Here is a 14,594-nt window from a genome sequence, read left to right on the forward strand (position 1 = left end):
TCTCACCTCACATTGTCTCCAGATAATTGCATATTTCCCACAGCTTTAATCATTGTTTGCTAGGTCTGCATCTGCAGCTCAAAACTCTCTTCTGAGCTGTAAACCCATATATCCAATAACCCATATATCTAGTGAATAATGTCTACATTCATGTGTCTCAGGCTCACAAGTTCAATAGGAATGGAACCCGTCTTCCTATCCTCCTCCCTTCCTACTTTTGGGGTGGGGAAGATGCTGTTTCAGCAAATGGTAGTGCCAAATATCCAGTTGCTTAAGCCAGAAATTTGGGAGCTATTCTTTGTCACCCTGCAAATCTGGTTAATTCCCAACTCCGACTAATTTGAGTAGCTCTCAGCCTATCCTCTTCTACCTACCACAGTCCAAGTCTCTCATCACCTCCTTCACTTTTACTTGGTCATATGACTATCAGGCAAAAAACACCAAGTTTTGACATATTTGCTCAAAATTGATGAAGCCGAAAAACAATTGATTAAGCTGAGTTAGATGCCAATTTTAAGCCCTAAATTTTATGAATTAAATCTAGATGCATAAATTTGAGGTGATAGTGAGCTGTGATCGTGCCACTGCACTCCAGCCTGGGCAACAGAGTGAGGCCCCCCTCTCAAAAAATAAAAAATCAAAAGATAATCTGGGTTTATCCATTGCAACCAGAGATATAATTTAACATTTCTAACTTTACAGACCTTATATCCCAGGCTCAATACTCCCCAACTTCTGCCTCCGTATCATCCAGATACTCCCAGCAACGCTTTTTAAAGACTAATCTCAAAGGCAGTAAAATAACAAGATGGATTCAAAGGTCATAGACTGTAAGTAATGATAAGATTGATTACATGCATTAAATAATAAAGCCTTACAATTTGATTTTATGGTTTTGGGGTCACTTCAGACTTACATTAGAAAAATGAAATATCAGGATCTTATGTAGATGCCTTGAATCTGGATAAGAAAGTTCTGATGTTGAAATAATCCTATAATAGTACCTTCTAAATTACAAGTCAATAAATGGGTATGGAATCAGTACCAACACCTTGCTGTGTTCCATCTCTGAATTTCTTTTTTCCCCCAATCATCTTCAACAATTAACTAGCAGCATCAGACTCCTTATCTGAGTTCCCCAACAGAGCAGAAATAGTTTCGGAAGTCATTTTAAAACACGTGAGAAATCTACCCTCCAAGAAAATTCTTGGGGTGCAGATTAGCACGTATTTGAAGAACTCGTAAAATGTTTCAGTTTTTAGTTTATGTAAAACAACATATGCTTCCTCTTCCACTGTCTCCTCTCTACTGCTTTAATAAGTATTCTACTCTTTGCTCCATTTTCTTTCAGAATCCCTTCTAGAGATTCACATATCTAATCAACACTTTTAAGAATTCCTGGGGCCGGGCGCGGTGGCTCAAGCCTGTAATCCCAGCACTTTGGGAGGCCGAGACGGGCGGATCACGAGGTCAGGAGATCGAGACCATCCTGGCTAATACGGTGAAACCCCGTCTCTACTAAAAAAATACAAAAAAAAAACTAGCTGGGCGCGTTGGCGGGCGCCTGTAGTCCCAGCTACTTGGGAGGCTGAGGCAGGAGAATGGCGGGAACCCGGGAGGCGGAGCTTGCAGTGAGCTGAAATCCGGCCACTGCACTCCAGCCTGGGCGACAGAGCGAGACTCCGTCTCAAAAAAAAAAAAAAAAAAAGAATTCCTGGCTGGGAACGGTGGCTCACGCCTGCAATCCTAGCACTTTGGGAGGCCGAAGCAGGCAGATCACCTGAGGTCAGGAGTTTGAGACCAGCATGGCCAACATGGTGAAACCCTGTCTCTATGGAAAATACAAAAATCAGCCAGGCGTGGTGGCAGTTGCCTGTAATCCCAGCTACTCAGGAGGCTGAGGCAGGAGAATCACTTGAGCCTGGGAGGCAGAGGTTGCAGTGAGCTGAGATCACGCCATTGCAATTGCACTCCAGCCTGGGTGACCAGGGTGAGACTTTGTCTCAAAAAATAAAAAAATAATAAAAAAAGAATTCTTAGGCCGGGCGCGGTGGCTCAAGTCCGTAATCCCAGCACTTTGGGAGGCCGAGACGGGCGGATCACGAGGTCAGGAGATCGAGACCATCCTGGCTAACACGGTGAAACCCCGTCTCTGCTAAAAACTACAAAAAAACTAGCCGGGCGAGGTGGCGGCGCCTGTAGTCCCAGCTACCTGGGAGGCTGAGGCAGGAGAATGGCGTGAACCCAGGAGGTGGAGCTTGCAGTGAGCTGAGATCCGGCCATTGCACTCCAGCCTGGGCGACAGAGCGAGACTCCGTCTCAAAAAAAAAAAAAAAAAAGAATTCTTCCCCATTACCTGAAGAAAAATTAAGAGGAAAAGATTTAATCATTCCTTTGGAGAAAAGTATGCCATTCCAAGTCATTTGATGGTGTAATTCTGCAGCTGATGGTCTAGTTATAAGGACCAAAAGTTTCAAGATTTCTAAACATGCAGTTAAGAAGGGGGAAAGACAGGTTGGGAAGATACCCAAACACCATCTTGACCAAGTCAGGGCCACATTATTAATGTCCACCATTCGCTTGACTCACCAATCTGTGTGCAGTCATCTTTCTTGAAAATGTGAACTTTTATTATATGTCTATGCTTCTGCAAAAGCCTTTTGCAAAAAGAAGCAAAGTTCACTTTGTATGTGTGGGATCACAAGGACTTTCAAGAATCACTTCATCTCCATTTCACCCTGAAAGGTGCAAGTACCATGGGGGTGTTGGTGGTCGCGACTTGTTGAAAAGACTGCTAAGCAGCTAAGTGCATTAGTGAAGATTTATTATATTTGAGAGATTCAGAAGGGTGATGGTCTAAGGCTAATTGATGAACATTGCCCTACCAAATAAATAAACCCTATAGTGAAGCGTCCTGTGGGCCCATTGGCCCAGTGGCTATGTACAATATGGGAAGCTCAAGCAAAAAACCTCAAGGCCAGGGAAGGTACACAGTTAGCTAGAACTTCTTCAGATCTCAGGTCTGACTTCTTAAGGCCTATGAGACAAGTCAGATAAATACTGATTGAAGAGGAATTTATACATGGCTGAAATGTAAGAGTACAGTTAATTTTCTAAAAGCCCTACACTAATACAAATGATAAAAAAAATTAAGGAATTTTAGATTACTCGAAATATGAGCTGTGTTATCTTCCTTAACTGGAAATGGCTTTCCATTGATGAATTCATTCTTGACCAATTCCCTTCAGGACAAGTGGCAAATACAGACAAGAAGGCATACTAACTATATGGCCTAACCCAGACCAAATCAATGATCTAGGTCTCATTAATAACAGTGACTTTTTATGATGCTATAACAAGAATTATTCACTGTGTTCTTAACAAACACCAATATCTACTTATATTACAGGTACCTATCAAACACAAAAAAAGGATTGATGATGTTTTCCTACCCAATATGGCAGAAAATGTTCAACTGACAGCTTTTCAGGTTCAAATAGCTCCATCCAGATTCCCATTTAGAGCTGACTGGTGATCATATCTTCTTTTTCCAACCTTTATTTCTATGAGTATTTGAATGAATAAAAATGACTCCAAATGCCATTAAACCTCTTATTTAATTTTATGTATGAAATTTTCTTATCTGTACTTGGAAGACAGGGTTTGAAGGAATGAGATGATCACATCTTGAACCAACCCCAGGTGAAGTAGGGGTTGGTCCTAGACTTTAAAACCTAAGCATTGATTTGCATTCCTGCAAGTTAGCCTTTGCCACTGGTCAACCAGCAGCCTCTCAATATGAATTCTAGAGTTAGTAGGTAGGAAGGACAGTTAAGATAGAGGCCCTCACTTTTTTTTTTTTTTTTTTTTTGAGACGGAGTCTCGCTCTGTCGCCCAGGCTGGAGTGCAGTGGCCGGATCTCAGCTCACTGCAAGCTCCACCTCCGGGTTCACGCCATTCTCCTGCCTCAGCCTCCCGAGTAGCTGGGACTACAGGCACCCACCACCTCGCCCGGCTAGTTTTTTATATTTTTTAGTAGAGACGGGGTTTCACCGTGTTAGCCAGGATGGTCTCGATCTCCTGACCTTGTGATCCGCCCGTCTCGGCCTCCCAAAGTGCTGGGATTACAGGCTTGAGCCACCACGCCCGGCCGAGGCCCTCACTTCTAAGCAGTGTTTACTAACAAGTGAAAAACCAAAGTATGTTAATAGAGATGAACACAAATGAACGTCAAACCATTTGTTTCACTTAGAAAACAAACTTGCCGTCCTCTATTAACAATCTTTTCATTCTTCCTACAAATGCCAAAGACTTCCTCAGACTTTAGTAAAGTCCTAATCCAAGTCCTTTTTGTTCAGACAAGAAAATCTATCTTGTGTAAAGCAATTAATAGATGAACAGAGCAGAGAAACATTTACATGCATAAATTTATATATGATACATGTGGCTTTTCAAATTAAAGAGAACATGGAGGCTATCTGTAATAAAATCATCACCTTACCCCATACACTATAAATTCCAAATGGATTAAAGATCTAAAGCACGTACATACACATGCACACACACAGACACACATGACACATGCACAAACTGATTTTTTAAACAATATTAAAGCCAAGAGGAAAATCGATAACTTTGATATCAGAACTAAAACTTCAGTATGATAAAATACCGTATCAGTTATCAACTGATATCTCAGCTCCAAATTCATTCTTTATTGTCTGTTCTGCAATAACAAATATGGACCCTATAAACATTTCCTCTTTGCCAACTGGCAAGATGTTAAGCTTTGTCAGTAGAGGGTGCTGGAGGGACCCTGTAGGAGGTGGCAGGGTTTTTTTCCAGGTTACCGTGTGCTCCTCTAGGCAGGCTCTTGCAGTGTGCATTGCTTCTGCAGCACCAGGTTCTTGTAGCATATACAGCTTCTGTGGTGCCTGGCTCCAGTGATGCATGTAGCTCCATGGTAGAGTGCCGCCTGCATGGCACCTCCTGTGATGGGTGCCCTCCAGCATCCCTTTGAATAGCTTTGCAGTCTCAGTGAATTTCTCAGCCATCCAATAAGCTTTGGCCAGATCCCCTCCAATGAGGTCTAGATCTCAGCCCTGAAGGGTAGTGGCTGGTCCCTACATCTGCTATCCTTGTATTCTTTCGAGTTCTCTTTATTGCTTACAAGCAGTATGCCAATCCTTTGATATAGTTAGTAATTTTTTATATCAGACTTTCCCTGTTTGAATTACTGTGTGTTTTCTGTCTCCTGATTGGCCCATCACTGATATAGAACTGGTACCAGAAGCAAGTGTTCCCAAAGGATACACCTGCTATGGTTTGAATGTTTGTCCTCTCCAAAACTCATGTTAAAATTTAATCCCCAATGTGGCAGTACTGAAAGGTGAGACCTTTAAGAGGTGATTGGGTTATGAGGACTCTGCCCTTATGAGTGGATTAATCCATTCAATCCACAAATCAATGGATTTGTGGGTTGTTAAATTAACGGAGTATCATGGGAGTGGGACTGGTGGCTTTATAAGAAAGGAAAACTTGGGTTAGCATGTTCAGCTCCTTCACCATGTGATGCCCTGTGCTGCCTCAGGTCTCTGTGGAGGGTCCCCACCAGCAAGAAGGCTCTTACCAGATGTGCCTCCTCAACCTTGGACTTCCCACCCTCCATAACTTTAAGAAATAAATTCCTTTTGTTTACAAATTTCCCAGTTTCAGGTATTATGTTATAAACAATAGAAAATGTATTGAAACAGAACACAGATGGAACTTGGGATTTGTTCAGTGCTGAGCCAATAGGAAATTGGAATGTTAGTATTATTTGCATGCAGTGGCATCACAATCATGTTGTTACCGGTAGTAGATTGTGCTAAAGTACCTACTGAAGTATGTGCCTTTAGGAGCCTCAATTGCTACTATACTGACTATCATGGTAGTCATGTTGACTGTAGAGACTGTGGTGTGAGGTGGATTTTTCTGAATGCACTTCACCACTTCTGGAAGAAAATGACAAGCTCATGACCTTTAATTCTAGGCTTAATTCATGGTCTGAGACCAGAAAGCTTCCATGATACCCCTAAAATTATCTCTTATTTCTCATAGTCACAGGGATGATATTGCTAAAAATCAAGCACAAATTTTTATTATTGGCATGCTAAATTACAATGACAGTTGTATTTACAAGCTCATCAAGTTTCTCATTGCCATTGAGATGGGCCCTGTGATTTCAATGAAGAAAATGCAATTCCAAAGTGGAAGAGCCAAGTGGCAGGCTTTAACTGGCAAAAGACAAGGTAGGCACATCCATTATAAAGGGCAATAGGGATGTATCAGTAGTCAGAATCCCTTGGCCTGCAGAGTTCTTTGGTAGTTAATGTGTCCCCAAGTATGAAATCATATGAAATCATAGATTGCTTAATGTATATAACAGAAATTGCTTAATGTATATAACAGAATTGCAGTTATATTGCTTAATGTATGTAACAGAATTGCTTAATGTATATGACAGAAAATTGCTTAATGTATATAACAGAGACATCTATAGGTCTAGTAGCCAAAACTTGAGTCACCACAGTGAGGAGTCACAGCCTCTGACCCAGGTTCCAGATTTGAGTCAATTCACAGACCAGAGGCCCCTGACCAAAGGGGAGGCTGGATCTCCTTGAGGAAGGACCCTTCACTGCTGCAGGTTCATGTTATAAATCTTCCTCCAAACCATTCCCCAAGGGACCTGCAATCGTTTTCTTACATTACTGTTCTTCAGAGAAAAGAAAACACCCAGACATTTTGGTGGTTACTAGACCCCGGGCCTAAATTAATGCTAATTCTTGGGTACCCAAAACACCACTGTGGCTTACCAGTCAAAATGAAGGCTTACAGTAAGATGATATAGAAAGAGTCATAGCTCGGGTCCGAATTACAATGGACCAAATAGGTACATGGACCCACCCTGTGACTACTTCCCCAGTTCCTGAGGGAATAATTAGAATAAATACAATTAACAATATGAAGAATTTCCGTATTGGTTTTTTGACATATGAGCTAAGAATCAATTATGGTAGGATCACTGGAAGTCCCTGGAACTTTCCCTATCAAAAAAGCAAACCAGAAGCAATACTATAACCCTGGGGAAATGGCCCTGGGCATTAATGCCACCATCAAAGACTTGAAAGAAGCAAGGGTGATGATACCCATCCCTTCATCATTTAACTCACCACTCTGGCCTGTGCAGAAGACAGATCTTAGAAATAGCCAGGGAGTATCAGTTCCACATCTTAATGAGGTAGTGATTTCAATTGCAGCTGCTCTCACAGACTTAGCATCTTTACTGAAACAAATTAGTATGCTCCTGGGACTTGACATGCAGTTATTTCCTTAAAGCCTTTTGTACCATGAGAGGCAGTTTGCTTTTACCTGGCAAAGCCACAGTATATCTTTATAGTCTTGCCTCAAAGCTTTGTCAGTTCTCCTTCTCTCTGCCATGATATAGTCCACAGAGACCTTGTTCATCATGATATTCCACACAATATCACATTGGTCCACTACACCGATGACATTATGCTGACTAGAAATAATGAGCAGGATGTGGCAAGTACTTAGGTGCTTAATAAAACAAATAAAAACTAAAAGGTGAAAGAAAAATCCCATAATTCAGAAACTCAGTGAAGTTTCTAGGGGTTCAATGATTTGGAACAAGTTAAAATATCCCCCTCCAAAATGAAAAATAAGTTGCTGCACTTCACACTGTGCACCACGATTAAAGAGACATGATGCTTGGTAGGTCATTTTGAATTCCGAAGGCAACATATACTTTGCATGTGCTATTTCAGCCCATCTAGAGTCACTCATAAGATTATCATTTTTGAGTGGCTACCAGAGCAAGAAAAGGCTCTATTGCAAGTTTGAGTTATAGCACAAGCTGCTCTACCATGTGGGTCTTATGATCCAGCAGATCCAATGATACTGAAAGTAGCACGGCCTACAGGGATATTGTGTGAAGCCTCTGCCAAGCACCAGTAGGAGAATCATGGGGAAGCAAACCTATGTCTTCTGAAGATTATACTCTCCTTTTAAGAAAGTTTCTGTCTTCCTACTGTGCTTTGGTAGAGACTGAATACCTAACCATGGGATGGCAGGGGATCATGTGGCCTGAGCTTCCCATCATAATGTGGATGTTGTTAGCTAGCCTAGTCATGAACTTAGACTTGCAAAGCAGCAATCTATCAACAGACAGCAATGGTACACAACAGACTTAGCTTGTTTTAGCAGGTCTGAAGGCAGAAGTAGCATAGCTTGCTTGAACAGTTGGCTCAGACTCTTTCAACACCAACTCCTGTTTCACTGTCTTCTCTCCCTCAACCCATACCTATGGTCTACTGGGGGTTGTTCTAACAACCAATTGACCAAGAAAGAAAAAAAATAAAGTCTGGTTTACAGATTGGTTTGCATGTTTGTTTCATCCAAAAATGGATACCTAAAGCAATATAGCCCCACCTGAGGGCAACCCTGAATGGCAGTGGTCCAAAAAAAAAAAACTCCTCCCAATGAACAGAACTTCAAGTAGTACCTTTGGTTGGCCACTTGTCTGAACTGAGATGGCCAGAAGAACAGACCTACACTAATTCATGGGTAGTTGCTGATGGTTTGGCTAGATGGAGAGTTGGAAGAAACAGGTCTGGAAGGCTGGTGACAAGGAAGTCTGGAATTATCTGTGCATGGACCTCTGGGAATGGGCACAGACGAAAGATATTTGTGTCCTAGGTTAATGCCCATTGATATGGTTTGGCTCTGTGTCCCCACCCAAATCCCATCTTGTAGCTCCCGTAATTCTCACGTGCTGTAGGAGGGACCCAGTGGGAGATGACTGAATCATGGGGGTACCTCTTTCCCATGCTGTTCTTGTGATACTGAATAAGTCTCATGAGATCTGATGGTTTTAAAAACGGGAGTTTCTCTGCACAAGCTCTCTTTGCCCGCTGCCATCCATGTAAGACGTGATTTGTTCTTCCTTGCCTTCCACCATGATTGTGAGGCCTCCCCAGCCATGTGGAACAACTGTAAGCCCATTAAATTTCTTTCTTTTGTAAAGTGCCCAGTCTCAGGTATGTCTTTATCAGCAGCGTCAGACTACTACACCCACCAAAGGGCATCCATAGCAGAGGAGACTCTTACTAATCAAGTTGACAAAATAATGTGCTGAGGTTATCAGTTAGTTACATTAATTATAATCTCAGAGCACATTCCCCAGCTACTATACCACTTGCTCAATGGGTCCATAAATAATGCAGCCACAGGGATAGAGGCTATGTGTGGGCTCAACATCAGGGGATCCCCCTTACCAAGGCTGACAGGCACTACTGCCAGCTGTCCAATCTGTCAAGAGCCAAGACCAATATTGAGGCTGCAATATGGCACCAATTCCATGGGTAGTTGCTCATCAGTTGCTCCTGGTGGCAGGTTGACTACATCACATCTTTTCCATCATGTAGGGGGCAGAGATTCATCTTCACTGGAATAGACACATATTCTGGATATGGATTGCTTCCCTGCCCATAATGCTTCTGCCAGTACTACTATCCAATCCGCATACTCACAAAATGCCTTGTCCACCATCATGGCATTTCCCATAGCATTGCTTCTAAGCATGGAATCAGTTTCACAGCAAATGAAATACTGCAATGAGTTCATGCCTATGAAATTAACATACCCCAATACCCAGAAGTGGTTAATCTAATTGAAAGGTGGAATGGTTCACTGAATACCCATTTATGATGATAGCTGGGAGATACCACAGTGAAAGTATGCAGTTCCACATCACAGTATATGCTTTGAGCCAGAGTATAGTTCTAGGAATCACAGGGTGGACGTGGGAATGGCTCCTTTCATGATTATACTTCTTACTTTAGCAAACTCAAGCTTGCTGGTTTGGTGGTCTTAGTTCCCAGGGGATCCTTCAATCAGAGACACAACAATGGTTCCACTGATGCAGGATCTAAGATGAGATTGCCATGTGGGTTTCTGACGCCACTGAACCAGTAAGAAACAAAGGGTGTAATTATACTGGGCAGGAATGATCAATCCTGATTACCAAAGTAAGTGTATTGCTGGCACACAATGGAGGCAAAAAGGACTATTTTTGGAACAAGGAGATTCTCTGGGTGACGCAGTACTTCCACATCGAATAGTAAAGGCTCCTGAAAAATTACAGCAACCAAAACAGGTAGCACAGGACTCAAGATTCTTCAGTAATGAGTATTTGGGCCACTCCACCAGGTAAAGAACTCTGACCAGCTGAGGTTCTGGCCAAGGGCAAAATAAATCTCAAATAGGGAGTTAAAGGAGGTTGAAGGTTTGTAGAAATGACGGCTATAGTAGCTTTGAATATTTTCCATTTTCTTCTTGTATGTATCCGTATGTTCTAACCATTTTCATTTTCTCCTTCCATTTTAAATATACACATTTTTGGAGGTTAAATTTACAATTCGGTTTTTTTGAGACAGAATCTTGCTCTATCGCCCAGGCTGGAATGCAGTGGCATAATCTCAGCTCACTGCAACCTCCGCCTACCAGGTTCAAGTGATTCTCCTAAGCCTCCTGAGTAGCTGAGATTACAGGTGTCTGTCACCATGCCCAGCTAAATTTTCATATTTTTAGTAGCGATGGGATTTCACCACGTTGGCCAGGCTGGTCTCAAACTCCCTACCTTCAGTGATCTGCCCAAGACAGACTGGTCTGGATGTGGGGCTGTAGCGTTTTAGTTTTCCACCTTTGGATGAAACCAATGTTGCAGACCAATCCATCTTGACCTCCCAAAGTGCTGGGATTACAGGCGTGAGGCACCACACTGGCCACAAATTGGTCTTTTGATAACAGAGCATTTGGTGAAACAGTGACAGAACTTGAGTAATTCATATAGCCAACAATGGATACAATGACTGCTGGTACTGGGCTTCTCGTGTTGGGGAAAGGGAGCAAACATGACTTGTAAGGAAGTATAGCTGTATCTTGTTAGGTGGAAATGTAAAGCTGTTCCACGGTTGTTCAGAAGTGTCAAAGTGTGTAGATTGGCAAATGTGGAAGCTAAGTAGCCAAAGGGGTGGACTGTGACTATTACCAATTTTCTGCCTCAGCTCCCAATCCACCTATCATTGCCTGCTCTGTGATAATGACGCTGGACCATATGACTATTTCTCCTTTTATACACAAGGCTGGGGAAAAGGTTTAGAGAAAACAGTACTTGGAGGTCACACAAAGTTAGGAATCAAGCCTGGTCCTTCCTTAAGACACACTAGAAAGCCTTCTCAGAGGAGTCCGGCCTCAGTATTGGGGAAGCAGCATGATGTTTTGTAAGGGCACTGGCAGGATGCTGGAGGGGTTTCTTTTCCTGGCTCTGGTTTGCTCCACTAGGCAGACACCCTCAGTGCCCGGCTCCAGCAGCTCACAGCTTAACAGTGGAATACCACTGTTGGATGACTTCCCAGAAGACTGCCACTGGTGTGACAAACATGGATGGCTTCCTTGGCACTCTCTCAGATTATGCACTACCATGAGCTTTCCACCCGGAGGGCCAGGACTGCACGCTTGCTAAGAGTTCTGAAATTCAGCTTGAGGGAGAGTGGGTGGTGACTGCTTCCTATATCTGCTATCTCTGTATTTTTTAAAGTTCTTTTTTGGCTGGGTGCGGTGACTCATGCCTGTAATCCCCGCACTTTGTGAGGCCGAGGTGGGTGGATCACTTGAGGTCAGGAGTTTGAGACCAGTCTGGCCAACATGGTGAAACCCCGTCTCTACTAAAAATACAAAAACATTAGCCGGGCGTGGTGGCTCATGCCTATAATACCAGCTACTCGGGGGGCTGAGGCAGGAAAATGGCTTGAACCTGGGAGGCAGAGGTTGCAGTGAGCTGTGATTGTGCCACTGCACTCCAGTCTCCAGCCTGGGCAACAGAGCAAGACTCTATCTCATAAAAAATAAGAAAGTTCTTTTTACTGCTTCACAAATTTCTTAAAATTATGCAGGTAATATGCCTCATCACTTCAATCCACTGTTATAGCTAATTTCTCTTCAGACCAACTTTTCCTGTTTATACTGTATGGCTTCTGTCTCCTGATTATACACTGGTTGACACAAACCACTATAAGAGACACAAACTTGAAAAAAAAAATTTTTTTTTTTGAGACAGAGTCTCGCTCTGTCGCCCTGGCTAGAGTGTAGTGGCTCGATCTCTGCTCACTGCAAGCTCCGCCACTCCAGTTCACACCATTCTCCTGCCTCAGCCTCCCCAACAGCTGACACTACAGAGTGCATGCTGCCACGCCCAGCTAATTTTCTGTATTTTTAGTAGAGATGGGATTTCACTGTGTTAGTAAGGATGGTCTCAATCTCCTGACCTTGTGATCCGCCCGCCTTGGCCTCCCAAAGTGCTGGGATTACAGGCGTGAGCCACCGTGCCCAGCCAAGAAAATATTTTTAAAAATCTATTCACCATAGATTAGCGGCCAGCGTATTTTCAGATTAAAACAAAAACCCCTACAAATTGATAAAAAAAAAAAAAAAAAGAAAAAAAAATAGACGATTCACCAAGAAAATCATTCCACTCACCAGAATATTAAAATTTAAAAACTGTTTGGTTATCAAGTGCTCTGCTGCCAGTGATAAGTGGAAAGCAATCCCTGTGAACGTCCTCAGTGTGGAAACCCTCTGAAGACTTCCACGCCTCCATTTCTACTCCAGAGGAAGTCACGCATAAACAAGGTGGCAGATACAAACATGCTCTGTAAAATTGTTGCTATGAACTAAAAACTGCAAAAAGCTTGTCTTTCAATAGGTAAATACCTGTGTCAATTATGGTATCCATACTACATATACCAACACAGAAATTAAGAATTTGGTTTAGCCCATTCAGGACATAGGCATGGGCAAAGACTTCATGTCTAAAACACCAAAAGCAATGGTAACAAAAGCCAAAATAGACAAATGAGATCTAACTGAAGAGCTTCTGCATAGCAAAAGAAACTATCATCAGAGTGAACCGGCAATCTACAGAATGGAAGAAAATTTTTGCAATCTGTCCATCTGACCAAGGGCTAATATCCAGAATCTACTAAGAACTTAAATAAATTTACAAGAAAAAAAAAACCCCCATCAAAAAGTGGGCAGAGGATATGAACAGACACTTCTCAAAATAAGACATTTCTGCAGCCAACAGACACATGAAAAAATGTTCATCACTGGTCATTAGAGAAATGCAAATCAAAATCACAATGACATACCATCTCACGCCAGTTAGAATGGCAATCACTAAAAAGTCAGGAAACATGCTGGAGAGGATGTGGAGAAATATGAACGCTTTTACACTGTTGGTAGGAGTGTAAATTAGTTCAACCATTGTGGAAGACAGTGTGGCAATTCCTCAAGGATCTAGAACTAGAAATACCATTTGACCCAGCCATCCCATTACTGGGTATATACTCAAAGGATTATAAATTATGATACTATAAAGACACATGCACACGTATGTTTATTGTGACACTATTCACAATAGCAAAGACTTGGAACCAACCCAAATGTCCATCAATAATAGACTGGATAAAGAAAATGTAGCACATATATACCATGGAATACTATGCAGCCATTAAAAAAGGATGAGTTCACGTCCTTTGCAGGGACATGGATGAAGCTGGAAACCATCATTCTCGGCAAAACAGAAAATAAGAAAAGAAAACCAAACACCACATGTTCTCATAAGCTGGAGTTGAACAATGAGAACACATGGACACAGGGAGGGGAACATCACACACTGGGGCCTGTTGGGGGTGGGGAGCTGGGGGAGGGATAGCATTAGGAGAAACACCTAATATAAATGACAAGTTGATGGGTGCACCAAACCAACATAGCACATGTATACCTATGTAACAAACCTGCATGTTGTGCACATGTACCCTGGGGGAAAAAAAAAATTTGGTATAGCCACATACACTACATTTGAAAGATCTCCAAAAAGTGAGTCAACATTACAGGATGGTAAAATAAAAATCTATATTACATATTTTCCAAAGGCACATACAATTATGTGATTATAAATCCATTAATTGTAAACCAGTTACAGTGATTACCTCCATATCACCATTCTGGTAAGTGGAGGAAGGCAAGAGGAGAAAAGGGCTGGGGATGGTCAAAGAAGGCTGATACCATATCTGTAATATTTAAATGCAATTTGTTTTATAAGAAGTATATTTAAGAAAATCTACTAATTGAAAATTTTAAAAATAATACATTATAAACCCTATCTTGAACTTTTTCTTCCAGCTGCGATGAAATGAGGCTGGATTCTGGAATGACTAAAAAACACTGGACAAGGCCAGGCATGATGGCTCACGCCTATAATCCCAGCACTTTGGGAGGCCAAGGCAGGTGGATCACCCGAGGCCAGGAGTTCGAGACCAGCCTGGCCAACATGGCGAAACTCAATCTCTACTAAAAAAAAATACAAAAATTAGCTGGCCATGGTGGTGCGCGCCTGTAATGCCAGCCACTCAGGAGGCTGAGGCAGGAGAATCGCTTGAACGTGGGAGGTGGAGGCTGCAGTGAGCTGAGGT

At 42.3% G+C, this 14,594-nt stretch overlaps 1 protein-coding gene across 4 annotated transcripts in view; it reads left to right on the forward strand.

Annotated features, from left to right (window-relative positions):
• The window catches only part of LOC117097190 (coiled-coil domain-containing protein 162), a 34,798-nt gene extending 31,195 nt beyond the window's left edge, over positions 1–3,603 (forward strand). For all 4 annotated transcript variants that reach the window (XM_033234828.1, XM_033234827.1, XM_033234826.1 and 1 more), the window contains 2 exons: positions 703–830; positions 3,410–3,603. In XM_033234828.1, coding sequence (XP_033090719.1) covers positions 703–827 — 125 coding nt within the window. In that variant the 3' untranslated portion in view covers positions 828–830; positions 3,410–3,603. The remainder of the gene's footprint in view (positions 1–702; positions 831–3,409) is intronic.
• Positions 3,604–14,594: the final 10,991 nt, after the last annotated feature.

This window comes from Trachypithecus francoisi, unplaced genomic scaffold (assembly GCF_009764315.1).
Source record: "Trachypithecus francoisi isolate TF-2019V2 unplaced genomic scaffold, Tfra_2.0 Lachesis_group15, whole genome shotgun sequence".
NCBI classification, from domain to species: Eukaryota; Metazoa; Chordata; class Mammalia; order Primates; family Cercopithecidae; genus Trachypithecus; species Trachypithecus francoisi.